At 38.1% G+C, this 27921-nt stretch overlaps 2 protein-coding genes across 2 annotated transcripts in view; one reads left to right on the forward strand and one right to left on the reverse strand.

The window, feature by feature from the left end:
- The first annotated feature begins 240 nt into the window (after positions 1 to 240).
- On the forward strand, positions 241 to 5934 carry LOC306855871 (dual specificity protein phosphatase 4-like). The gene is made up of 4 exons (XM_079394807.1): positions 241 to 781; positions 1646 to 1773; positions 2489 to 2708; positions 4393 to 5934. The coding sequence occupies exons 1-4, from the start codon at positions 406 to 408 to the stop codon at positions 4770 to 4772; spliced, it is 1104 nt and encodes a 367-aa protein (XP_079250933.1). The 5' UTR covers positions 241 to 405; the 3' UTR covers positions 4773 to 5934.
- Positions 5935 to 7235: 1301 nt separating this feature from the next.
- LOC306855852 (poly [ADP-ribose] polymerase tankyrase-1) overlaps positions 7236 to 27921 on the reverse strand; it is a 125625-nt gene continuing 104939 nt past the window's right edge. The window contains exons 17-27 of the mRNA XM_079394772.1: positions 22156 to 22265; positions 19966 to 20154; positions 19151 to 19388; positions 18242 to 18324; positions 13300 to 13420; positions 13083 to 13180; positions 11631 to 11705; positions 11426 to 11531; positions 11068 to 11254; positions 8939 to 9095; positions 7236 to 8847 (exon numbers count right to left, since the gene is read on the reverse strand). Coding sequence (XP_079250898.1) covers positions 8761 to 8847; positions 8939 to 9095; positions 11068 to 11254; positions 11426 to 11531; positions 11631 to 11705; positions 13083 to 13180; positions 13300 to 13420; positions 18242 to 18324; positions 19151 to 19388; positions 19966 to 20154; positions 22156 to 22265 — 1451 coding nt within the window. The 3' untranslated portion in view covers positions 7236 to 8760. The remainder of the gene's footprint in view (positions 8848 to 8938; positions 9096 to 11067; positions 11255 to 11425; positions 11532 to 11630; positions 11706 to 13082; positions 13181 to 13299; positions 13421 to 18241; positions 18325 to 19150; positions 19389 to 19965; positions 20155 to 22155; positions 22266 to 27921) is intronic.

A 27921-nucleotide genomic window follows, 5' to 3' on the forward strand; every position in this document is an offset into this window, starting at 1 on the left:
GTTTTTGTGGTGCTTTGTTAAATTTCACAAAATATTCCGTATATATATATCTATATATTAGATATTATTATTTAAATTTCATTTCAGCAAACTGTTTCGCCATCTCAGAAGAAATATGTGCTGGCTGACCTCTGGTTTGGTCACCATCGATCGTCGCTGACTCTGAATGAAGAGCGCTTAATGAATGGAGCTCGTAGCAGACGTCATTTCCATTGTGACGTCACGATCCTTATATGGAGCGCGCGTCTGAAGCCCATTCATAAAACGGAAAGCGAGCTGCCCGTGGTAGTAAAGCTCTCAGGAGGGTAACACAACATTACACTGCGCACTGGCAACGCTGGATTTGACGTATTGTTGTTATTAAAGCACCATTTGAGCGTGACCAGTCCCCGTCGGAGGAGGAAAATGGTCACAATGGACGAACTTTGTGAAATGAATTGCAGCGTTTTGAAGAGGTTGATGAAGGACGACAGTGCGAAATGTCTGCTTTTGGACTGCAGGTCGTTTTTAGCGTTCAGCGCCGGTCACCTCCGCGGTGCTGTAAATATTCGCTGTAACACGATAGTTCGGAGGCGAGCGAAAGGCTCCGTGAGTTTGGACCAGATTCTGTCCGGCGACGATGAAGCGAGATCCCGACTGAAATCAGGGCTGTACTCCGCCGTGATCTTGTACGATGAGCGGACCTCCGATACAAACACTATGAAAGACGACAGCACAATCACTCTGGTACATAACGCTTTGTGCAGGGATACGTTTAGGACAGAGATATATCTGCTAAAAGGTAAATTCCAATCTACGCTACACAAAAATCTACTGTGTTGTATTTCGTAACTGAAATAAAGCTGATGTTCTGAGAAAATATCTGTTTTCATTGTGGACAAATCTAGTAGCGGGATAATGATGTAAAAATGCCATTTTCTCTGCTGGAAAATCCAGTTTAAGATAGTAGCTGTTTTTTGGAACACGCTAGCTGGTCCAGACTGGTCATACGCTGCTTGACCAGTTAACATGTTCCAACTTGACCACCTTGAGCTAGTATGTGTAATTAGAAACCAGCTCCCATGTTCTGAAGAAACCTGGTTCAAACTATTTTTTTATTATTATTTAGTAGGCCTTTGACATTGTGTTAAATGTATTCAAAATGTAATGAATGTAGGCATGTCTGTCGTGGCCTAATGGCTAGAGAGTTGGACTTATAATCCAAAGGTCTTGGGTTCGAGTCTCAGGTCCAGCAGGGATTGTAGGTGGGGGGTGACTGAGGTGAGACCCTTGAGCAAGGCACTAAACCCCCAACTGCTCCCCGGGCGCCGCAGTTCACTCCGGGTGTATGTTCACTACTGTGTGTACACTTGGATGGGTTAAATGCAGAGCACAAATTCCGAGTATGGTTCACCACACCACTTCCCTTTCCCTTTAAAAATTGTGTTCAGGTGGTACCATCTTTTAGGTGGAAATAGTGAATGCATCCTCTGAGACCTCAATAAAATAATTTCATTGAAGTATAAATTAGGGGAAAATAAAATTATGTTTCCTGATCTTAGATGGTGGCCTAGCTGGTTGTAAAAAAAAAAACAGCCCAACAAACCAGGTTTAAGCAGGATACAGTTTGATCAAAAGTACTAAAAATATTTTTTTCACTTTCTAGGAGGTTACGACAGATTTTCCACACAGTATCCTGATTACTGTTTGAAAACCAAAACACTGGCAGTATCCAGCCCTCAGTCCAATGTGGAGAGCAGCTGCACCTCCTGCGGAACTCCACAGCATGACCAGGTAACTACATTAGCGGCAGTGGATACTCTGAGGTCAGCTAATGTGCAGCATTGTGTAACATTAAACGTCCTGTTGACTGCTGTCATCCGCTGCTCTTTCCGGCTGATGTAGCAGTGCTTTAGAGTGCGTTCGTCCGGCCTTCCTCTGTGATAGGGGGTGTACTGTGTCAGACACTCCAGTACGCTTTAGCGTTGATTGCTACATTGATCATTTCCTGTCTCTACAGCTTGTTAATTAGGCCACCAATGACATAACAGTGGGCCAAATCGATACACATTTCCAGAATAAATAAACTGGACGTTATTAGCTTGACCTTTTTATAGCAAACAGAGATGTAATTGGTCTGATGCTGTAATCTGTTGCAAATGCTTTTGATAATTTATTGAGAGGGGCCTGTGATGATCATATGGACAAATTAATAAAACCATTTATCTTTTAAATTATAAATGCATTTATTATTATTTTGGTTACATCTTATTTTAAGGTGCCATTGTTACTGTGTAATTATACATGTACTGAGAAATATTAATTAGCTACATGTACTTACTATATGGTTAGGATTAGGGTTTGGCATGTAATTATGCATAATTTATTGTTATTATAATAATAAGTACATATAACATGTGTAACAAGGACACCTTAAAATAAAGTGTTACCAAAAATATATTTTTTAACATGTATTTAATATCCATTATTATGATTTTTTGTATTACAGGGTGGCCCTGTGGAAATCCTGCCTTTTTTATTTCTTGGCAGTGCCCTCCATGCGTCTAAAAAGGACATGCTAGATCGTATGGGCATTTCTGCTCTATTGAATGTATCTTCAAATTGTCCGAATCATTTTGAAGGGGATTACCACTATAAGTGTATCCCGGTGGAAGACAACCATAAGGAGGACATCAGCTCTTGGTTCATCGAAGCCATTGAATTTATAGGTATGTACATTATTATATCATATTATATATAATTCAGATTTTTAAAAATACATACAGATTTTGTAAACTTTTGGATGGTTAGGGTAGGTGTAACCGTCGAGGTGTAAATTACACTTGGTTGTTATGGCTCTTTTCAACTGCAAATGACGTGCAGTTCATCAGCAATTAAAACGATCTGCATTGCAGAGCTTTTACAACAATCGCACCCTCCTTTTTAGTCTTGCATCCATTTCAATAGCTCATCTTGGTCATTTATGCATGTAGATTGAAGAATATGTTTGAATGCGTTTTGATGTGTAGAGTTCTTTGTATAAATACGATGATGAAAATTGAAGTCTGCGTGTCATAGGTGCAAAATATGGGTTGAATGCTGCGGTATGGGTGGGTCTTCCTCATAAAAGGGTTTCCGTGACTGAGTGAGGAGGGGGGGGTTGGGACTCCTGTATATCCAATTTCAGCTCAGCATCCTCTGCACTAAAGCAAGGCCCCCAAGTAGGCTTGCCGCATTTGATCGCACCATTCTAGGTGTGTGTGTGTGTGTGCATGTGCTATGTATGCGTCAGAGTGCAGAGCTTAGGGACCAGAGTCTGACTCATCCTCCATTCAGGGGTGCCTTGATACTGGAGTTACCTCAGATCTGGGTGTGTATGGCTGTGCAAACGCAGATATGCAGACAGTAAAGTGTAGAGGAAAAAGTAATCCGACTAATGTTTGGATATACGTGTTTGCTTTCCCTTTGTACCATGGACACGTCACTTTTTTGTTAATTAGCAGCTTGTTAGCAATGGCAGGAGGTGTCTGTGTGTACAACGGTGTGAAATCCACCCCAGACCATTTTGTCTGGGTGTTGGGTGTTTGTTGTCCAACTGTGACTGTCAGTTTTGGGTGAATGTGTAATTCTCAGTTCTGTGTGTATTTCTAGAAATGCATTGTCCTGTTTTGAGGGGTTATAATACCTACAAAGCACAGCTCATTGTATACAGCAACAGGGATATTATTATATATAATTATAATTACTTTTTTGTATTATTTTAGATTTGTTTGTTCGTACATTAATTTTATTTTATTTTTAAATGACTACTTATTGAACTGTGTTTGGTTGTTTTACATGTCGATCAGACAGCCTCGTTTGATTCAATAGGATTAGGAGATAATTAATTCAGGTCATCCACCGTCAATAGAAAATGTGAACACTAAAGTATTTTCTCTGTAATTTAATAGTTTTGTTAGTAATTTAGTCGCCTTTCATACTTTGAGTCTAGTTTTCTCTGTTTTGCGATATTCTGTCATGTTTCCTGCACCATTTTCAGAGGTGACTCTGCTAAATCTCAAGTGCAAACGTAAAAATCTTTTCAAATTTGTATTATTAAATATATTAAAATGTAATAATATATTATATCTTAGTACTATTATTAATTAATGATGAACATTATTATTAATTATAATACATATGACTATATATGTATATAATATTTTTTTATATCTAGTGCAAATAATAAAAATAATTAATTATTAATTCCATATATTTTAACTAATAATTATATTGTTTATTATTTATAATTGTTCCTATGACTTCTGAACCTGCATCAAAATGTTGCGGGCGTCAGCTTCCCAGTAAATGCAGTAAGATGACTCATGTCTGAGCTTCATCTGTGCTTAACTAAACTCTCTGCTCTTTCCTCAGACTCCATCAAGGATTCCAACGGCCGTGTTCTGGTGCATTGTCAGGCTGGCATCTCACGGTCAGCCACTATCTGCCTGGCGTACCTGATGAAGAAGAAGCGGGTGCGTCTGGAAGAAGCCTTCGAGTTTGTTAAACAGCGGCGTAGTATCATCTCCCCCAACTTCAGCTTCATGGGTCAGCTGCTGCAGTTCGAGTCTCAGGTGCTGGCCACTTCCTGTTCTGTAGAGGCCGCCAGCCCTTCCGCCACACTCGGCACCAAGTCTTCCTCCACCCCCACGTCGCCCTTCATCTTCAGCTTCCCCATGTCAGTAGTGACGCACAGCCAGTCCAGCTGCCTCACCTACCTACAGAGTCCAATCACAACCTCGCCAAGCTGCTGATACAACACGAGACTCTAAAAAACTGCAAAAAGGGTGAATTTCTCTTGCGTTTTTTCACTTGGCACAATCATGTGGTCGTTCCAGCTGAGCTACGGCTTCGTTGCTGACCCGTCCTCATCTAACTCACCCTGTGGTCTTCACCATGCATTAATATCAGAAGAATAAGTCGTAATATCCCGTGGGGACGGTTCATCTCCTTCATTTCCTGTGGTTTTCTTCCAAAGACTTCACGACTGGCCGGCGGGGCTGGTGGGAATGAAGTGCAGGAGGTCCTTGGACCATGAGAGGTTCTTCACTCTGCGTTTGGACTTCCCATATATCACTTCCTCAATTCCTTTAATAGAGACGGTCATGGCATGACCTTTGGCAGGAAGTGTCTTTCATTTGCATTTGTCAGTGCCTTGTACAGAGAAGGTACACAGACACTTTCAGAAGACGCTCACGTCGCCTTTCCTTCAGACCGAGACATTCAAAGCATTTCAATCTGCAATACCGATCCATTCCTCTCACAGATCAGAGCAATAACCTGATTCTCCTTCCTCCCAGTCACCACCAAAGCACTGTATGGTGTTTTCTTTTGTTGTATTGTGTGAACGTGATTTGGTTTTCTTTGCTAGTTTGTACTGAGGAGATCTTATTATTTCTGCTGTATGCCTTACCAACAATGACTTTCGCACGGAATGTTCTCATTCATAGACTATTTAAGGAGTAGCTTAAGATAATACCAGGTCACTGAACCTTTTTACACTGGAAGTTGGGAATGGGACGATTGGGAGTCAATTTGTTTTTAATATTCCCCTTTGAGAAGCTCTGTGAGGGAAACATACCTTGAAGAGTCCATATAACAGCTGGTATGTTTATGTGTGGGAACCTACTTATTTTTTATGAGATCGTGGGATCTTTTATAGCACTTTTAAGTGATGCAAAAATTATTTGGCGTTTCCCACTCTTTTTTGGCATATTACGTGGTCTGTTTGTCTGTCAATCACTGATGAGATGAATGCAATACTTTTTACTGTACTTGTGAAATGTTATTATCTGACGGCTAATGGCAATATCATTCAGAGGGTTACGATTTTTTGTAACTCTACCCTGTTCTGTTGTATTATATGTACATTTTATTTATCTCACGATTGTCATTGTTAAATAAAAACTGTTCTTTAATGAAAGTGTGGCGTGATTTAATTGTATAGACGAAGAAAAGCAACGGATGATGAATCATAATTTGCTTTATAGGCCTGTTGTAATCTTGCAATCATTTTGTAAAATGAATAGAACATGAGCCATCTCATTATTTCTTAAAGGAACTAAGAAAAGAATAGCGCGCTATTATGCAGGAGAAGAGAATTAGTATTATATCTGATAAATGAGGGAAGGATGAATAGACTGAACAGAGGTTGGTTTTGAAGAGCCACAGCGCCTCCTAGCGTGTGTTCTGATGGTGGATTCACATCACTTCCCGAGAAGTTCGCCGAAATAACAGCAGCTTCCTTGATCATATTCCACCTAACCCTCGATGACACGCTGTAGCAAAACTGCCATACGTTTAAAGTAATTAATACGCACACATATCTTCATTAAATGTGTTAAAATTCGAACCTGAAATGGAAAGAGAAGCTGAAATGTATCATAGCAACCAGTCACATTTTTTGGCGTAATATTTAAAATATTTTTTGATGCATTACTTATTATTTAGTAAACAGTCGTGATGCCTTTATGTTTATTGTAGCCTAATGTGAATTTAAAGGAATAAGCAGTGCTCTAAGAAATGCTTTGGCTTTCTAGTACTGAACATGGTTTCTATTTAAATATTTTTTGTTTTGTTTTTTTACCTGATCTCTCGGTTTTTCATGATTTTCCATTCATCCAAAGTGGGGTTGCAAAAAGTTGGAAAATTTCCAGTAAATTTCGGAAACTTTCCGGGATTTTTTTTTTTTTTAATCTTCCTGGGATTTTTGGAAAGTTTCCGGAAATGTTCCACCCCTAATCCAAAGGCCCTGTAGGCCTCTATCGCTTGATCATTTAAAGTCCAGTTTATATCATTTAAAGACTTGCTTAAAGTAAGCATAACTTTTTTTTATCACCAATGTCTTTCTAAAAGAAAAAAAATTGAATGAATAAATAAAATCAAACCATCACGAACGAATAAACTAAAATAGGAATCAGATGTGATCAGCTAAGAAAAAAAAAAAAAGGAAAAACGTTTTTTCACCAAATAAATATAACTACACGTTATTATATATTTATTTTAAAAATCATGAAAAGCCATCAAATATCTATCTATAAATAATGCTAATTTACTGTAAAGAGAATTTAAAATATTACCTGTTATAATATTATACTACTATTATATTATACTGCATAATTATCACTATTTTATAGAACGGAATAAATATGGAAAAATCTCATTCCTGAGAAGTGAAATTGAATAAGGTTTCAGAGCAAGTGTGAGAAAAGACAAGACAGTATTTATGACTTACTTTATTAAGACCATTTTACATGATTAATGAGTGTTTGATTAGTCCGCAGATGGCTTATGGTAGATAAGCCGTTTCTGATTAAAGTTCACAGGAACATGGAAATAAAGTAAAATTACAGCTCAGAGAATTGAGAAACAGTTCAGGAGTTGTCTCCCACGTATTGGCTTGAGGTGAGCAGTGGACATGTCTGTGCTCATACTACTAAGCGGAGAAGAAAGGTCTGCTCTCTTTTTCTCTGGTTTGAACACAGATTCCTGGAGTAAGGCAGATGACCTCCAGTACACATGTACAGAACCACAAACTACACCTGAGCAAAACAACCAAACCATGAGACTTCCAGAGGTAGAGCCACGTCCTTCATTTCATTCTGTAACATGAACGCGAGTCAGCCGAGCCGCTCATATCAGTAGTGTGTAACAGGAAAAATGTTACGGAGACCCTCGTAAAAGAGGCATTTCTCTGACGTCAGAGAAACGGGACTGGAATGAACAAGACCGAGGAATTCCTGTGGTTGTGATCCAAAACACATTGAAAGCAAAAGGAGCGACTTCCAAAGCGGAATCGCTTGGTCGCCCGAAAATATAAGGAAAGATCTGAAAGAAAGAATTCCCACTTCCTTTACAGTACTAATAAAACCCACTCTGCATTGGTAAACAACATTAAAAGCTATACAAAGGCATTGTCCATTACACAACCTGTACGTTACTGGACATTTTTTTTAACCTACGTCTTTTTAGAATTATTATGAATAACTTAAGTCCTGCCTAAAAGTGCAAATTCTTTAAAAGATGCATTTTCAGATTGGGCTATGGCAATGGAATGGGACATTCTGACCAGTGTTCCTGTGCAAAGATATGTAAAAAAAAAAAAAAAGAGAAAGAAAAACAATTTTTGCTATTTTGTGGCCTTTTGAATAGTTCTGGTCTCTGCATCAACATTCTTTTTGCTTTAAAACCCCTCTAAGGCTTTTTTTTAATAATGCATAAAGAAAAACTAAAACCACAACAATGAGATTTTTTTAGGGTCTTAAGTGAACTTAAGGAGGTAAGGAGGTAAGGAGGATTGCTGAAATGTCAGGTCCCTTTAAGACATGGTCCATTATTGTGAATCAAATTGATGGAAATAAAACAGAAAGGTAAATAATCACAGTTATAGTAAAACCGTTTCGAAGAAAGGAAGTTAATGCTTGAACAGTGTTAAATTGAGTAGAATGATGGGGAAGAGGTCACTTGTTGTCTTTCATAGAGTTCTTTCGTTTAGCCCTGAAACGGCATTATGGCTGATATCCTGACCCTTGACCGGAACAGGAGGGCAAGGACATGGCCAGCCAAGGCAACTCTTTCTTGTAAACACTCACGGGGACAGAAATGGAGCCTAACTGCAAATTAAAGAGGCAGTGCTGAGGGTTATGGGTGAGTGGATGTTCCTATCATATGAGGTGGCGTCTGTGGATGTGTGTGAGATGTTTGGGTAACAGTCTGAACGTTTGGCAGGGCCGCCCGCGTGGACTAGGACTTCTGCTCCGCTGCTGCCGGGGATGGAGGTGTGCTGTCTGGCTTGATGATCTGGTATGTGATGAGGTACTCTGGGTAGGCCTGTAAAACACAGAGTTGGAAATGAACTGGATATCTACTATCTGAAAAAATGTGTTCTTGTTTTTGCAGTTAAATATCTGAGCTCTCTCACCTGTTCCCCTCGGTAGATGACGTATTCAGCGTAGGCTAAACCGTTGACGCTGGGTCGGCCGATGACGGAATGGTGCCCTGGAGGAGCGTGGGCCATCTTCATAGCACTGAACTGCAAGAAGGATTTACCCAGAGTCACCCGGCAAAACAGCATCTGCCTGCGAACAGAATCATTATATTTGGAAAAAATAAATATATATATATACACACACACACACACACGATACGCGTATTCGTATTGAACCGTTCGGTACAAGGCTTTTTTTTAAGTTTGGAAAATAAAAGAGCTTAAAGTGTGTGAAATATAATGTTCTCAGTGCCACTGCGCTCAACAATGCAGCCCAAACGACGTAACAGACAATGTGCTGTCTGCCCCGTAATAACCTTCCCTTGCTGGGGTGCGTCGAAAGACGATGATCTTGTATCGAGGATAGCCAAAGATATTGTCAAAAACATAAATTATTGGAAATATTAAGAGGATTTGGCATTTCCAATTAATGTAAGCCTGTTACATTCTTATTTTTATTAGGCTTATTATTATTATTATGAAGTTACTTTTATTATTAAATGAAAAGTACAATTAATTTCCCCCGCAATAATTACCACATAATTGACGCGCTACGAGGATAAGATTAGGCTATTAGCTCAATTAAAATGTTTTTTAAAAAGGTCTTTTAAAACAGGTCTATTAGGCTACGGCTACCTACAATGAATTATAGTCCTATAATTAAAATATTAACACTGAAGTCATCAATAAAAATCAATTAAATAAAAAGCCTTTATTTCAAGCACCGACTTTCAAAAACAACCTGTTAAACACAAAGTACATTTCTTCTCATTTTCAGTATGTATGGGCCACAAGAGAAATATTAAGGGAATAAATGAAAACACCCATACAGGCTATACCGTTATCAGCATATGTTGAAGTAGATTCGTCTCTCGTCGTCTCTGAGAGAATATGTGGCGTCAGATGCCGAAAGCGCCATCATTACTCCTTCATGCCGTTTTTTACTTTCACTTTCTGCCTATAGTGAATTGACTGAGATTAAGACGTTCACCGGCATAAATCTTGTGCAAAGTTTGCATGTGTGCTTGTGTGATATCCATTGGCTTGCCTTCATGGCTTAAAACAGAAATATTTCCAACATCGCGACGTAACCAATTGCCCCGCCCCCTGTATCAAAAACGTACCGAACCATGACACCACTGTCATATCGAACCGAACCGTGAATTTTGTGAACCGTTACACCACTAATAAAGAAATAAATATATATATATATATATATACATATACATACATACACACACACACATACATATGCATATACATATATACACATTTATTTTTATTTATAAATCACAGTATAATTTCGAATATATTAAAAAATCAATACATTAATTAAAAATGCCTGAAAAAGGGCAATTACATTTGCAAAAAATAAATTAAATAATCATAATATGATAATAATAATAATAATAATAATAATAACAATGATGATAATACAAATATAATAATAATAAAAAAATAATAATAATTATTATTATTATACATTTAATACAACAATTTAAAATTACATAAATCTACATCATTTTACATAAAATACAACATTTGTTATAATTTGATTATATTTATATAATTTTATATTTCTAATCACATGTATAATTTATAACAACAACAATAATAATAATTATTATTATTATTATACATTTAACAACTTTTTTTTCTATTAAATGTTATTAATGGAGTCAAAGTAAAAAAACATGTTGTGATTTTTTAAATTTTGAGTTTAAAAAAGATAAAATCTTATGTGTAAATAAATTATTACATACAATTAACTTACATCCATGGACAGATTTAGATTCATTACTTTTGATAATTTGTGCAATGATATTTAACAATTTTAATGAATATTAGTGAGTGTAATTAATATTAATGCATTTCAGTAGAATAAACAATTTTGTACTGGGTCAACACTTGATGTCCAATATTATATCTGCATCCTGAAGCTAAACTAGATTGAGAAACAACACAGCACCATCAGCTGGTCATAAGTGGTCACTGCGCCTGTATTTCATTCGTATCAGAGCTAGTCTAGGATCTTAAAGGAGAAGAATAAGATGTGTATGTACCTGTGACAGATGTAACAGGAGCGGTCTTTATGTGTGGGGCAGCCTGTCCCTCCGCCGATGCCGTACACATACTGGTTGCTTTTAGAGGAGTTCTCTGCAAAGTAGATCCCTGCTCCAAACATCCCCCCGATGTAAGCGTGCCTCTCATCAAACCCTTTATGAATGATGGCGTTGATGAACGGTGACCCTGGAGATGAGGAGAAAAAGGAAACTGATCATCCTTATGTAAAAAGTGGAAAATTGGAATTACATTCTCTGAAAGAAGCTTTTGAGTCCGACATGGAGAAAAAAAGGTTCTTTTGTAGCTTGAACTTTCCCAAATAGCACTTCTGACAGGTCATTCATCTCGTGAAAGTACCGTGAAAGAGCATGCGCTCGTTGTGGTGGTTGTGGTTCTCGTCAGCGATCTCCTTCTGCCTGTGTGCGTATCGCTCCCTCAGCTTCTTGTTCACCACCTTCTGAATCTGTACCAACATTCAATCACCGCATACAGGATCAACAAACATTCAACTAATCAAAGATGTGTAGTATTAATGTAAATCAAATTAGGAGCTCCCACTCACCTTCAGGATGTTGTATCTGTTGAAAACACCCCCAGCATTGCCACCGTCCCTGTGCTCTCTGATCGTACTTTGCAGCTGTAAAACAAAAAAATGATTCTTCATTACCTCCTGTTACAAAATATTTAAGAACAATAGACCTTCAATAGGTTAAAATGGAATAAAATTAATATAAATGTTATATGACACTACAAATGACAGACTTAAGTTTTATCACACAGTAAAATAATTATATAAAAAATAAGTAAAATAATAAAACAAGACTACAAATAAGTTATATAAGACTATAAAAAAAGTTATAATTTAAATACTAAAATACAACAGGATTAATTAAATACAACAAAGTTAATTATGTTCAATTTTATTTTTTAAATGCACTGAAGAAAAATTAAATAAGATCACAAATGATTTATATAAGACAGTAAATTAAAACGTATTACACACTACAATAAAAAAAAGTGAAATAAAGCAAGAAAATAAGACTACATATAAGTTATATGACACTAAGTTATAACTTAAATACTAAAATAAGATACATTAATTGTAAAATAAGACAAATCGGTTATAATTAAGTTAACATTTTTAAATGCACACTAAAGTAAAATAAGATCACAAATAATTTATATCAGACAAAAAAAAAAGAAAAAAAATCAGACAACAAATGAAAAAATAAGTAAATAAAAATACAAAATGAAAAAATAAGACTACATTAAGTTATATAAGAATAAGTTATAACTTTTCACATAATAAAATATAACAAGCCTACAAATAAGTTATGTAAGACTATAAATAATAACTTACTGAAATAAGAAATTACTAAAATAAAAGATTAATTAGACCACAAATAAGTTAAATAAGACTACAAATAAGTTAACATTAATCACACACTAAAATAAAATAAGACTACAAATAAGTTAACTTTCATCACACACTAAAATAAAATAAGACTACAAATAAGTTAACTTTCATCACACACTAAAATAAAATAAGACTACAAATAAGTTAACTTTCATCACACACTAAAATAAAATAAGACTACAAATAAGTTAACTTTCATCACACACTAAAATAAAATTAATTGATATAAGTCAAAAAATAAGTTACATAAAACTTCAAGTTATAACTATTACTGCACACTAACACTACAAATCATATTCCTTACAAAATGATACTATATGATAAAGAAAAAATATTTAGTTATTAAAGGTTGTTAATGCAAATGTGAAAATGTATCTCATTTATAGCTCCACCACAAAAATATATATTTAATTAAATAAAAATAAAGCCTTAAAATATCTATACCAACTATTCAATTGACTAGTCAGTTGCTAGACAACTAGTTGTCCATCAATCCCATCACTAACAGGGGACCAATAAGCTTTCAGAAACAGAACTATCCATTTTGGAATCATATGGTTTAATAATATGATCTGGTGATTTGGATTCCCCTCTCACCTCCTCCTCTACCGACTGAAACTCTTTATCATCAGGGGCCAGGTCGATCAGCACCGTGCCCTGACTCGCACAGTGGAATGCCAGGTATGGGTTGGCACCTGTAATGAAAGCACACCGACACACAGAACTATAAGGAACCTCATTGTGCTGCGGTTTGTTTAGTCATGAACAGATGGTGTTTGAAAGAGATGCTGGAGTCGAACACTTCTGGACTGACCTTGTTGACCGCCCAGCAGCCTCTCAATGCCTTTGATGAGTTTGTGCCTGTGGCCGTACGCGTTGATCCCGATCTCCTTGAGCTCCTCATGCCCCATGTCAGCCAGCACATCCAGCGTAATCTAACACAAGAGATGAACACCAATCAGAATTAGGAAAGCCATAGTAGTCTGGAGGCACAACCAATCACAAGATAAAGTTGTAATGAAACATGGCATGATTCATTTGAAGGCCAATTTCGACTCGGTTGCTTCGAAAACAGCCAACAGTGCAATTTTATATTTTCTCAGCTTGTTGCAATGTGGAACTTCCTCCTACTGAGAAGATAAACTCTTAGAGCGGCAGGAGGCTTGGATGGATGTTATCGCGCGTGACTCATAACACACAGAATGATTATTACTGAATATGCCTCCTACACGCAACACGCACACAAAAGCAAACACGCAGATGGCGATTTGCACATGCTAGACTGCGACGCAGGGAGCCGTTTGAGCCAGCGTGTGTCTTACAGAGAGCATTAATGTTTGGTCACACATACGAAGCATGTGAAACCATTTTGGACCTTGATGAATATGGACGAACGGATAGGTCATCACTTTTTTGTTTGTAAACTCTAATATAAAAACATAATACATTATAGGAACATGCAGGTCAGCAAAATACAAAACACGCCACCGTTCAAAAGTTTGGAGTCAGTACGTTTGTTTATTTATTTATTCTTGAAAGAAATTTTTATTTTATTCAGCAATGACTAAAATGACATGTATAATATTAAAAGACTTCTATTTCAAATAAATGCTGTTCTTTTGAACTTTCTATTCATCAAAGAATCTTGAAAAATAAATAACTTTTTCCACAAATATATTAAGCAGTACAACTGTTTTCAACATTGATAATAATAAGAAATGTTTATTAAGCTCCAAATCAGCATGTTAGATTGATTTCTGAAGGATCATGTGACACTGAAGACTGAGGCTTTGCCACAGGCATCACATATTAAAATGGAAAAAATGAACAATATTTTAAATTGACTAAATATTATACTAAATTGTATATTACAACACTATTTTAATTGTGTTTGTTTTGTAAATTGTATATATTTTAAAGGGGTCATCAGATGCCCATTTTCCACAAGTTGATTCGATTCTTTAGGGTCTTAATGAAAAGTCTATAACATACTGTAAAAAAACCACCTTTTTCCCCGTCAAAATCAGCTGTTTTCATCGAGCCGTTTTTTTAGTCCATGTTGCTTTAGATGTTTATGACTCTGCTGACCCCGCCCTTCTCTTCCGTGGGGCGACAAGCAGTACTGTTTACTTTAGTCGCGAAACTGGCTAACTAGCACATTATTAGGAAAGGCGATTTGCAAAGAAAAAACCTTATACTCACTTCTGCTGTAGATGAAGCTGGATCACGAATGATTCTCGTGAACATAGACGCATTTAGGCAGATCGGGGATCGGTGCATACCCTTCAAAACAAAAGCAACCTTAATCCTCTGCGTCTTCAGCGGCTCAGATGTCGGGAGTAACTGACGACTGCTATATTCATTATTACATCCAACAACAGAACACCTCACTCGCTTAATCAGAGACACCTTCCCCTGAACCGGAGTCGACACAATAACGGACTGATGACAGCTCACTCAAGGCGGGTCTAAGGTAAGACGGACATGTCAATCAAGTATCGTGGGAGCGGTCTGTGCAGAACTACGTCATTCTGACAGGAATCTCAGAACAGCACTTAAAGCACTCAGAACACACTTCCAACACATTTATGTTCAAACAACTTGTAAAGTGAATTTTGCATCCGATGACCCCTTTAAACAATAATATTTCAGTTTTACACTTTTTCTGTATTTTTTATCAAATAAATGCAGCCTTGGTGAGCATAAGAGACTTCTTTTAAAAACAAAAAAAACCTTACTTTTAAACCTTTGAACAGTAGCGCATGAATGGAAGTGAATGAAACACAAAGTGTGACTGTCCCAACGCCTTTGACTCTGCATCAGGCTGTGTAATCTCAAACTCTCACACTCCAGTTCCAAGGCCCACTTATTGGCAATGCATCACATCTATGATAGGTCTGTCAAAGGTCATTAGCCCAGGAGCTGCCAACTGCTCTCTTTCTCTCTCTCTCTCAGAAAGCAATGTGCACTTCAATCGATAGGGCTCACAGGACCAGCCATTATGGCCGTGATGGTTGCAGCGGGAAAGATTTCATTATTTCTCCTTTTCTTTTTCTCTCTTTAACTCTCTTGGCAAAGTTTTCATTTGTGCCAAAGCTGAGAAGGAACTGCAGCAGATTTAAAAGCAAAAGCAAAAGTACAACAAGCTGGATGCTAAACAGTCAGGTTTCAGGAGTGGCCATTCAACAGAGACTGCGCTACTCTCAGTCACTGAAGCCCTGCGAACTGCAAAGGCTGATTCCAAATCGTCAGTCCTCATTCTGCTGGATCTCTCTGCTGCTTTTGACACTGTCAATCATCAGATTCTCCTGTCTACACTCTCTTCACTGGGCATCACTGGAATTCCACTTCGCTGGTTTGAATCCTATCTCACCGGTAGATCCTTCAGGGTGGCCTGGGGAGGGGAGGTATCCAAACCACATCAACTGATCACTGGAGTTCCTCAGGGATCGGTTCTTGGACCCCTCCTCTTCTCCACGTACACTACATCGCTGGGTCCCATCATACATGCACATGGCTTCTCCTATCACTGCTATGCTGATGACACGCAGCTCTATCTCTCTTTTCAACCAGATGACCCAACGGTAGCTGCACGGATCTCAGGCTGCCTGGCGGACATCTCGGCATGGATGAAAGAACATCACCTACAGCTCAACCTGGCAAAGACGGAACTTCTGGTCTTCCCTGCCACTCCGACTCTACGGCATGACTTCACGATTCAGTTCGGCTCATCAATGATTACCCCATCAACTTCGGTCAGAAATCTTGGTGTAATCTTTGATGACCAGCTGACCTTCAAAGAGCACATTGCAAAGACTGCTCGTTCCTGCAGGTTTGCACTACACAACATCAGAAAGATCAGGCCCTTTCTGACAGAGCATGCTGCGCAACTTCTTGTCCAGGCCCTGGTTGTTTCTAGACTGGACTACTGCAATGCTCTTCTGGCTGGTCTGCCATCAAACGCAATCAAACCTCTACAAATGATTCAGAATGCAGCGGCACGACTGATCTTCAACGAGCCCAAAAGAGCGCATGTTACACCACTCTTCATCTCCTTGCACTGGCTACCAGTGGCAGCTCGCATCCAGTTCAAGTCACTGATGCTTGCGTACAGATCTACCACAGGCTCTGCACCCTCCTACTTCCACTCACTATTACGAACCTACATCCCCTCCAGAAGTTTGAGATCTGCTAGTGAGCGACGCCTTGTGGTACCATCACAGAGAGGCTCAAAATCACTCTCCAGAACATTCTCGTTCACCATTCCTGGCTGGTGGAATAATCTTCCCACCCCTATCCGGAACGCCGGATCTCTGGCAAACTTCAAGCAACAACTGAAAACTCATCTCTTTCGGCAGTACTTGACTTCATCCTAAACTTAAAAAAAAAAAAAAAAACAAAAAAAAAAAACAACTTTCCCTCCATCTTTCTCTCCACCTACTAGTTTGTACTTATTTGAACAATGACTGAGACTTGGTGTTACGAGCACTTCCTCTGTCTGACTGCCTCTTCAAGATGAATCGCTTTTTGTATTCCCCAATTGTAAGTCGCTTTGGATAAAAGCGTCTGCCAAATGACTAAATGTAAATGTAAATGTTAAAACAGACTAGTGGAAAACCTTTAAAAAAAAAATATGGCAAGTTAATAAAGTCTTAATTATGTTCAGTACAGTATTCAAGTAGAATAAGTAAAGCCTTAGTTAACGTATGAATATATATAACGTGTTTTTATTTCGTTTTGATTATCATTCTAATGCTATGAAATAAAAAAGTCCACACTAGAATTTTAACGAAAACTGCAAAGAAGAGCAAATTTGCTAATTCTGGAACCTTTTTATTTTAGCTGATGAACAATAAAATGTCTAAAGGAAGTGGAAATGCAGGAGACATCCTACACACATCTAAAAAGAGACAAATATTCGCATACCGCTCTTCTGACGGCACTTTTAAAGCGAGAAGACATCTCTAAAATGCTCTGAGGTTAAAACCAGACACGTCTAATGACGACATCGGTGCGTGTATGAGATCTGTGAGCACGTCCTCAATCTCAATTGCACTCAGTTTTTCACACGTCTCTGAAAAACTGTTGCCTCTTCATGCTCCATCTCCCGTAGGCACAGCGACGAGGCAGAATAAGATGGTGAGCAGTGAGCAGTGAATGAATCACTGTGAGACAGATGAATGCGTCTTACTAAAGCCACAATCAGAACTGATTTCAGCCCCTCACATCAAGCGCACTTCCCAGCTGGTGGCCGCCAAGACCATTTCTGTTCATCTATGTGCAAATGAGCTGCGGGTCTGGCGCAGTATGCCAATCGCATCCCACGGGCTCGCCCTCGTTGAGTCGAAGTTGAGAAGAAGGAAAGCCGGAGGAACAAGAGAGTCCGGAGCTCAGTGTGAGCGAGCGGTTTGACCGCATTAATCAAAAGAAGGGGCGCAGAGGTCAGCCCCGTTACCCAGGATCTCTCTCACACCTATAAAGATCGAGAGACGCTGGCAATCTCGCAGCGTCTGGCTGAAGAGGAGTTGGCTGTAAATAATAGAGCCAAGGTGCTGAGAGAGAGAGTATATTGAAAGGAGATAATTACAAGGCCGCAGATGTCATCGCATTTACATAATGTTGACAAGAAGGACCTGGAGTTCTCTACAGGAAACGGCAGGCCTCCCTACACGGGACAGCTGGCAATTTAATGTGTGGAGTGGAACTGATGAGACTGAGATGATTGAGATTGATTTGATCCGAGGAAGTGACCTTACCTGTTCCCGCTCAAAAATATCCCGCAAATGCTCCAAACCCAAACTCTTCAGGAACTGACTGATGTTCATATCCAGAATTGTAACTACAGAGAAAATACATCATGACTCATATTACTATTATCCTGCATTCAGGGCATAATTACAATTAAGGGATGCAACTAAATGTAATTTTACTACCTTATTAATCTGGAAATTGTTTTTTCAGATTAATGGGATAAAATACTGTTTTCATCATTTTATAAAACAAAATGCTATTTCATGTCATGCACTCTATTGTCCTCCAAAACAATGTGCAAACCGAAGAATATAAATACAAATAGAAAAGACTATAAAACAATACATAAGCTAAGTTTATACTATGTGTGCTATAAATTGCATAAAGCACGTGTGTGTATGTGTGGGTGTGTGTGTGTGTATTTGTTCTTATTACACACACAAATGTTAACAATTAATTAAATATTACATTTATTGTTATTAAACATTAATATTAAGTATGTATGTAGTTTGTTATTATTTAAATATTAATATCTTATGATTATTATTAAAGACATTTCAGTAAAACTTAAGTTTAAGCCTTTATGTATAATACATTATAAAGGGTTATTAAGAGTATAATTTATAATTATTCATAATGTGTGTTGTAATACATTATATCTTGTCATAAAGTATAACCAAATTTAAAATGCATAGTGTAACAATGAATTGATAAGTGTTACAATGTATTAACTGTGGTTTCAGTTATTCATAAGATTGTACAATGCTATCAGGAGCCTTACAAGGCATAATTAATGCATTAAAACATGCATTGCATAAATAGATTTGATCAAAAACTTAAATAGGTGTTGTAGCCCTACTTACAATAAAAAGTTATGTAAAATAACATTAATACACATCACATGATCTACTCACTTTCTCCCTCCTTCCTCTCTGATGCAGTAGCCCCATCAGCAGGGCCTGAGTCTCCAGGTACAGCCAGCTCTGTCAGGGGCCCGGCCAGATTGTCTATGCTGCTGGCGGCGGACAGACAGGAAGGGGTAGATGTTGGAGAGATGACAGAGGCGCTCACCACTGTAGCCTGGGGCTTGAAACAACTAGGTAACGCTTCAGGGGGCATGGCATCAATCAGCAGCGCCCGGATATCATCAGCCTGGAAATCAATAGAAAAAAGTAAGTAAAGGTAGAAAAAAAATCAATAGTAGTATAAGACTTCTGTGTCTGATCAATTTTAAATACAATAAGACTTATGTAATATTCAGGTTAGTACCACACCACATGGGCGAGTGGATAAATTAGAAAGTAGTTGTACACAGCATTAGTTTGGTTTCTTGGTCTAGAATTGGACAATAAAAGCTGAGAACAGCTGTGTCATTAGCACCTGGCATGAAAATGGCCACTGGAGCCCAATTACTAAAGGTTACGGCAGATTTACCATTTGCTTCGCACAAGCCTGAACACAGGGGACACGGGTTTAAACACCTCAGCTTATGTGTTTAGAAGATAAATGTCCCAATTTTTCCAAAAAGTCTATGCCACCTGAACCATATGAGACCTTACAGCCAGAACAAACAGTCTTGCAGAGCATGAAACTTTTATAGAAGTTGGGTTTAAATTGGGAAATGTCTATATATTCAAATCTGTAGCTCTGTTAAATGAATGACAGTATACAAATGTGGGCTTGAATATACATAAATGTGAATCCGAGCAGGAGGTGCGTTTTTAATTACCGTCGCCAAGTCCAGCGGGGTCTGGCCCTCCTGGTTCTTCATGGTGGGGTCGGCTCCGTGAGCCAGCAGCAGAGCGCAGAGCTGCGTGCGGCCCTTCTGTGCAGCCTCATGGAGGGGTGTGAAGGCCCATTTATCAGTGGCATTTACACAGGTGTTATACTTGATCAGCAGGGCCGCAATGTCCACATGCTGGAAGGGAAGACAGAGGCTTATTACTGACAAAATTATTGTACAACCTACAATCTTTAAAGCCTGGATGTTAATTAAAAAGAAGCATAGCTCTTGCTGTAGCAGATCTGCTTGGTGTAAAAGATTCAGACTTCAGATGCTAATTGTCACCATCACTAAGCGATATCTTTAGTGGTCCATACAACTCGTCTAAAGCCATATGATAGCTTTGTGTGAACGTGAACAACAAACTAAGACACAAGTTGTTATTCACTGAAAATATTGACATTTGCCCTAGCTCTACTTGGCAAGTTAATAAGAAATAGTAGCAATGCTCCATTTGTGAATCAAATGACTGGTTCTTTTGCATGAATCAAATGTACATATGGACATACAATGTACATAAAGAAATAGCAATGTTCCATTTGTGAATCAAATGACTCTTTTGAGTGAATCAAATGACTGACTCTTGAGTGAATAAAATGTGCATAATTGCACATAAAATGTACACAAAGAAATAGTAGCAATGTTCCATTTGAATCAAATGACTGATTCTTTTGAGTGAATCAAATTGGTGGCAGAAGTTAACAGATGATGAAAATTATCAGTCAATACTGAATTTTGAATTGGTTTTTATTTAAAAAATTAAAATGAAAACTGAATATCCAGTTCAACTTTCTTTGTAATTTTTTTATTGTACTTGTGTCATTTTTATGAGTTTAAGAAATATACATTTTCAATGTATTAATATTTCATTTTTGTTTTATTGTATTTTTTATTTTAATTAGTAATTTTAATACTTATTTGAGTTAGTTGTCAAAGCAACAGTTCTCATTTTTTTGTTAAATTTTTTCATTTAATATTTTTGTTTTTTAATAGTTTTGGTTAACAATAACAACACTAAGCATGACACCACGAGGATGCATAATGACAAAATGTTTATTAATTTTTAGATATACCATCTCTTTAAAAGGCATATGAGAACCATTCTCATTAGCAATAGAGAGCGCAGGGCAAAACAAGCTTGTTTTCTGGCCAACTCTTGAGTTGTAGTGCACAGTGTGTGCGGCTGAGATGTCCTGAGCCACCCTCCCATCAGCAGCAGTGACTGTATGGAACTGCAATCAGCTGGCTGTGTTTGCTGAGCGCTGACAGCCTCTACACAAACAGGCCGCATGTGAACAGAGGGAGGCGCACTCAAGGTCAGCCAGCATCGGCCAGCCGCCAACTCTTCTCTAGCCAATCAGCAAAGCTTGGGCAACCTGCCACTCCGGTCACAGCCAATCAGAATCTCACAGCTCCCGTCACAGAGGTCCTGTTTCTTGGACGGCAACAGAGAGCGTATGCGAGTATGGTCGAGGGCCGGAGTCTGGCAAGTTCTGATCCAACATGTTTCTGTAACTGCAATCTGCTCCTATCCATCTGCATGGTCTAATCACATCCCTGTAGACATCCAAAGGGCAGAGATGCTGATAAATACCTCCAACTACCATCACCCGAAATGGGTTTCCCTGAATTTGCTTGATTTGATTTCCAGAGAGTCAAATCCTGTTTTAGAAGTGTTTTATGCCACGTGGATTAAAGCTCATCTGGGTTGCGGCTTGCAAATAGTATCATCTCAGCATCTGGGTTGTTCGTGAGTGGAAATGCAAGTGAAACCACCTGAAAGAATTATGAGCCGCAGTGACGCGTTAAAAGTGCATCTAAACACTTTTTGCATAGTCACACACTGATTTTCACAGGAAATGAAAACAAAGTGCTGTATCAAAGCACAGAAGGGTTCAGGTGAAGGTTTACACTTGTTCTAAGAGGGAAAAAAGCCCCGTGTTTCGTTTTCAGAAGCAAATACATGGATTATTCAGGGTCTACATCTGTTTGTGCGTGTCTGAGGTACCCACAGCACAGTTCCCTGCCAGACCTGACATGACACCAGAGGCATGACATGTGTCGGCTTAACAGATGTCTGCATGTAGTCCCAGACTCAATGAAATATTCCTCCTTTTAATCAGCAATTGCACTCACCCCATATGAGGCCGCGTTGTGGAGGGGAATAAGGCCACCTTTGTCCTGCACGTTGACGTCCGCCCCATGCTCAAGTAAATACTCCGCTACCTCCAGATTGTTATAGCCAGCTGTGGAGAAAAGGATTCAGAGAAATGTAAATCCAAAAGCATTTTTTCACTGCAGCGCACTACAACTGAAGCTATTGTACGATAATAAAGTAACTACATTAAGGAGATCCTTTAATAAAAGCCATAAATTATAAAGTGGTTATCAGGAGTGTGCAATTGAGAATTATTACAAACTTGAAAACCGTGAAATTAATTTACATGAGGGTAAGGATCACATTTACATCTAAATGATAATGATACGATCTATCTATCTTATGCGTGTCTGTGTGTGTGTGTGTGTGTATCAGAGTTTCCGCTAGAAAAAAATGGTGCCGGTCAAAGTGACCGGCAGAGGTTTCGTTTTCCGGACATTTTGGTGATGTGCCGGTCAAATATCGCCTCTTAATTAGTTAAGTTGAGGAAAACTGGAGGCAGGCTATGTAACTTAAAAAATGACATAATCAGGCCGTATAGAATGCAACGTTTATTAGCCTAACTTTCAAATAGACGGAAAAAAAACATGAACGTCCGAATCAACGCCAATTGTTTTTACTATGGTTTCACATTCATAGTTTAACAAACCAATTTAGCCTATTGTTTTTACTCAAGCGAACTTAATTATACACTCTCAATATGTCTCATTTAACTGGTAACATTTTAATTGGCCACCGTGAAATGACTCCTTGTCAAATTAACTGGAACAAACAAATGATTAGGCCTATAACACTGTCATTTTAGGCTACTTTTTACGCTGTTTTGCAGTGCTGAATTGTGCAGCTGCCGACTTAAAATCAAAACTTCCCAGAGTCTCTCCACAACTTGCAATGCGCATAAGACGCGTAACCTTGTTCTCCGCAAGGCGACTTCGCTGCTTCGTCTTGATCCGATTCTGCAGCGAGAACCCCCTCTCTGCAGGAACACTCGAGACAGGGATTACACAGGCTATCTTGGCGAGCTTGGTCCACTCTGGATACATTTAGTTGAAATCCCATGAGGACTTCGCACTGTGAGAAATGCAATCCTCCATAGCCACGGAGCTCTGTCATGACAACGAGGGCATCACGTCGCAGGCTTATGGCATCGATAAGAGGAGCGGTGTCCGCAGACTCAATGCTTGTAAAATGGCAAATAATCCTTCTGATCGCTGGTTCTGCATATTATTGAAGAGCATAAGATAATATAATATAGGTGAGAACGATATTAGAATTATAGGCCTACAAAAGAATGCTTTTGAAATTATTATAAATAGACGTCTCAGGGGCCATTCACATATCGCGCCTAAAAACGCGTGGAAAACGCTAGGCGCGCCGCTTTCTCTTTTTTTCCAAAGCGCTCGGGCGGTTGCGCTCCGGAGGCGTCTGTCGTTGCTAAACAACCATCAGCTGCGCTCTCCGTTACAACAAGGAAATTTCAGCAATGGATTTCCAACACCGAAAAACACTTGCTGTAACTCTGTTACAAGATTTATTTACTAAGAAAAGTAAAAAACGCCGCAGTGTTTGGGTGCACCCCATACTTCAAAAACGCTGCTGAGGTTTCAAAGTAACGGAAAAGGTGAGGAAGCTGATTGGTTGGTTCTTGTCACATGACCTGCGGTGCGCTTGCGGCATTCTGAAAAGTTGAGATGTTTTTATCTCGATGCGCGCCGCCTGGAAAAAACGAGTGCAGCGCGCATACCGCGCGTCTCCATTTGAAATAACGAACTTGAGCGCGCAAAAGACGCGATATGTGAGCGGCCCCTTAGGCGTGCGCTTTATTTTAAATGCAGCATGCGATGTTGTTTAATAACTTTCAAACGGTAGAGCCTGTTCCTTTATAACATAGCCAAAGGTCGGTGTATTTTTGCTTTATACATTTTAGGCTTATTCTCAAATTCAGATTGTGTTAGTGGGGCGGGATTATTAGGCCATTTTAATCGGACAATTTGACCGGAGAGATTTAATTTTGTCGGACATTTCATTTTTTTTCCGGCCAATGTCCGGCAATTACCGGACAACGGAAACCCTGGTGTGTATATATATATATATATATATATATATGAGTGTGTGTTTTTGTGACACGAGGACACAAATTTATATAATGACATGGGTATGACATAGATATTACAAAGAGAAGGTGATTTATGAGGACATATCCCCATGTCCCCATATTTCGAAAGGCTTATAAATCATACAGAATGAGTTTTTTTGAGAAAATAAAAATGCACAAAGTTTCCTGTAAGGGGTTCTGCATTCTGAATCTTGCATTCGATGATGACACACACAAACCAGGATGAAGACGAGGGAGCTGACTTTGAGAGAAAAGCAAGCAATTTGGATGCTAAAAGAAAAGAGGAAGTCAATTAGAGTTATAGCAAAAATAAAGGGCATGGAGAAATCAAGAGTTTGGAAACCACCAGCGACACCAGCAACCAACAATGACCTGATTGGCTGAGAAGACAACAGTAGTTGATGACAGACAAATCATAAAAGCTGAAAATGAATCCTAAAAGACGTGTCTGTAAAATCACCAACAGCTCCCAGAAAACTGGGGTGATGCTCTGACAATCTACTGTCCTCAGGAGACTTTGACACAGAATTACAGATGCTACACAGCAAGATGCAAACCAGCACCAAAAATAGAAAGGCAAGATTAGAATTTGCAAAAAATCACAAAGGTGAGCCAGAAGAGTTTTGGAACTGTGTTTATGGACCGATGAGACAAAGATGAACCTTTATCTGAGTGATGGGAAAGCAAAAATGTGGAGAAAAAAAAGGGAACCGTATTGATCCCAAGCATACAGCGTCATCTGTAAAGCATGGTGGAGGTGGTGTCGTGGCATGGGCATGAATGGCTGCTTCTGGAACAGGCCCTCTCAACTTTACTGATGACTTAATGATGAGTATGATGACAGTAGCAGAATGAATATGGAAGGGTACAAAACCATCTTGCCTACCAATATTCAAGAAAATGCCACCAGATTCATTGGGAAGTGCTTCATATTGCATCAGGACAATGACCCAAAACACCCTGCCAGGTCAGTCAAGGAATTTATAAGGGCAAAGAAATGGAAAGTCTTAGATTGCCCAAGTCAATCTCCAGATTTAAATCTGATTGAACATGAATTTCACCAGCTGAAGAGGAGAGTAAAGGCAGAAACTCCCCAAAACAAGCAACAATTGGGAATGGCTGCATTAAAGGCTGGGAAAAGCATTTCAAAGGATGAGAGTCTGGTGATGTCTATGGGTCACAGACTCTCTGCTGTGATTGTGCGCAAGGGATCTGCAACTAAATAATAGCTTTTAATCTTTTATATCTGCCTTATGTTCAACTGTCCCAATACTTATGCTCACATCAATGAGTGGGATGAACTCTAAAAGTGCTGTTCTTTTTATTTGGTAAAACATATGTGTTGAAACGGCTAATAATAAAATGTGACATTCTGTAGTTTTGTCTCATATTCATCTTTTAATCATATTTGTAAATGTCTTGACTCCACAACCAACAGAGCATTTTTGTCTTTACTGTTCCAATACTTTTGGAGGGCACTGTATGGTTCCATGCATATGTGTATACATGTTTAAAAAGCTAAACAGAAATATTAAAAAACGTGACAATTATCAAAGCACATGAAATTATTAAAACATTAAAATAAAAAAATTAAAAGTGAAATTATAAATGAAAACTGAAATTATAAACATAACTTAATTAAAAATATTAGTAAATACTAATAGTACGCAAGTGGTAAAATCACTAAAACCAAAACCGAAATAAAAATAAAGATAATTAAAGAATATAAATAAAGAACACAAAAACTAAAATGACAAGCACAAAAGAAATTACTAAAATGTAAATGACAACTGAAAATATAATAAAAGCTAATTCAAAATATTAGCAAATACTGCAATAGTATATAACTAAAATAACACTATTACAGCCTTTCAAGATCTTATTCATAATTTTTTCACTGCCAATTTATTAATGGTTCCCACAATCAGATTGCTCATCTTGGGTTCATTACATTGCCACAGCTTCTACATAGCCATAGGTATCACCTCAGCGAAATTTCGTCTATTTCCCTTTTCAAAACTTAATTAAACTCAATTAATTAAACTCTCTTTAGCCAGTGTTACTGAAATCTTACTCCTCGTTACTCCTTGTAATTGCAATTATATTTATTGCTCGGTGCAAAGTGGAAGCTAAGCACAGATGTGTTTTTTTTTTTTTGGTCGCTCCAGCTGAGCTAAAAGACACTCAATCTGGCAGTCAACCTTTGGCATTGAACAAGCTGTCACTGACCTTTACCCAAAAAGATCAGTACACTATTTTCAGCTTTATCTGTCTTATTTGGTTCCTTTAACTGTCTTTCTCACTCCAGACATAGATGACTGCCTACAGAACCATCGCTAATTAGAGCCCTCATCATTCCAGGCTGTAGCCCTCTAATAACACGCAAACCCAGCTCTGAGAACCACACTAATGAGAACACACTCTCACATGTACACACTCCACCGTGTGTGCCGTGCTCATCAAACGCTTCCTGCAGGTTCTTCTCCATAAACTACAAGCATTTTTTTTTAGCAGTGTTTCTCACTTCCTTCCCACGAATGTGTCATCTGTCTGGTTGCACTGCTCTGTTTTCCGCTTATCTTTAATAAAGCAGATTTACTCTCATTAACACTAGCATAAACAATTAGCATTAAGATTAAAGTGAATTAAAAAAAAAATAATAATAGTGCGAATACAGTGTCAGGGGTCGCAAAGTAAACACTTCTATCTAAAGTTGTCCTATTTAAATATCTTGGTCTTTGGCTTGATCCTGAATTGTCTTTTAAGCATCACATTGATTATATTATTAAAAAATCATATGGGTGTCTAAGTTCTCTTTATCGCTCAATTAACTGTTTTTCATTTCAAGTAAGGAAAAGATTAATCTCCCAATTAATTTTTCCTATTATTGATTATGCAGATATTATTTATCAATATACTTTTGATATCAATTTAAAACCTTTAAATACTCTTCATAATTCTTTATGTAGGTTTGTTTTAAGATGTCCCTATAGAACTCATCATTGTATGTTGTATGAAGCTCTCGATTGGCTTCAACCTAAATCCAGAAGGCAATATCACTGGTTTCAGTTTCTCTTTAAATGTATTTATTTTAATTATCCTCCTTATTTAAAACAGCTTCTGGTTCCATCTTCATCTACTTACTCCCTTCGACATATGCAGTATCCGCATTTTCTTGTTCCCAGAATCTTTACTGAAGTCGGTCGTAGGTCTTTTCGATATAAAGCTCCATTTGACTGGAACAATCTCCCTTCTTCTCTTAGATCAATTACATCTTTCCGTCTCTTTAGGATCAATTTACTATCTCATATCTCAAATAACCTGCTTATGTTTTTAATTTTGGGTTGAGAATTGTCTTTAAGTTATATTAATTCTTGTTTATTTTTATTATTATTATTATTTTAATATTTGTATATTGTTTGTATATCTGTATATTTGTTTTTTATGCTTGTACTAAAATATGTTTTCTTGTATGTATATGCTTTTGTTTATAGTTGTAGACTGTGGGTCGGTGAATAGGGTAGTGAGCTGTTGTGTTTTTTTTTTTTGGTGCATTATTTGTGTGCTGTTTTGTATTGTTTTTTTGTGTGTGCTATTGGGTCCCCCTTGAAAATGAGATGTAGCATCT

Source organism: Barbus barbus, assembly GCF_936440315.1.
Source record: "Barbus barbus genome assembly, chromosome: 36".
In the NCBI taxonomy this organism is placed as follows: domain Eukaryota; kingdom Metazoa; phylum Chordata; class Actinopteri; order Cypriniformes; family Cyprinidae; genus Barbus; species Barbus barbus.

Coding starts and splice junctions, on each gene's coding strand:
- LOC306855871 (XM_079394807.1), top strand. CDS start 406: ATGGTCACAATGGACGAACTTTGTGAAATGAATTGCAGCGTTTTGAAG. Junction 782..1,645: donor AGAGATATATCTGCTAAAAG/GTAAATTCCAAT, acceptor TTCACTTTCTAG/GAGGTTACGACAGATTTTCC. Junction 1,774..2,488: donor GAACTCCACAGCATGACCAG/GTAACTACATTA, acceptor TTTGTATTACAG/GGTGGCCCTGTGGAAATCCT.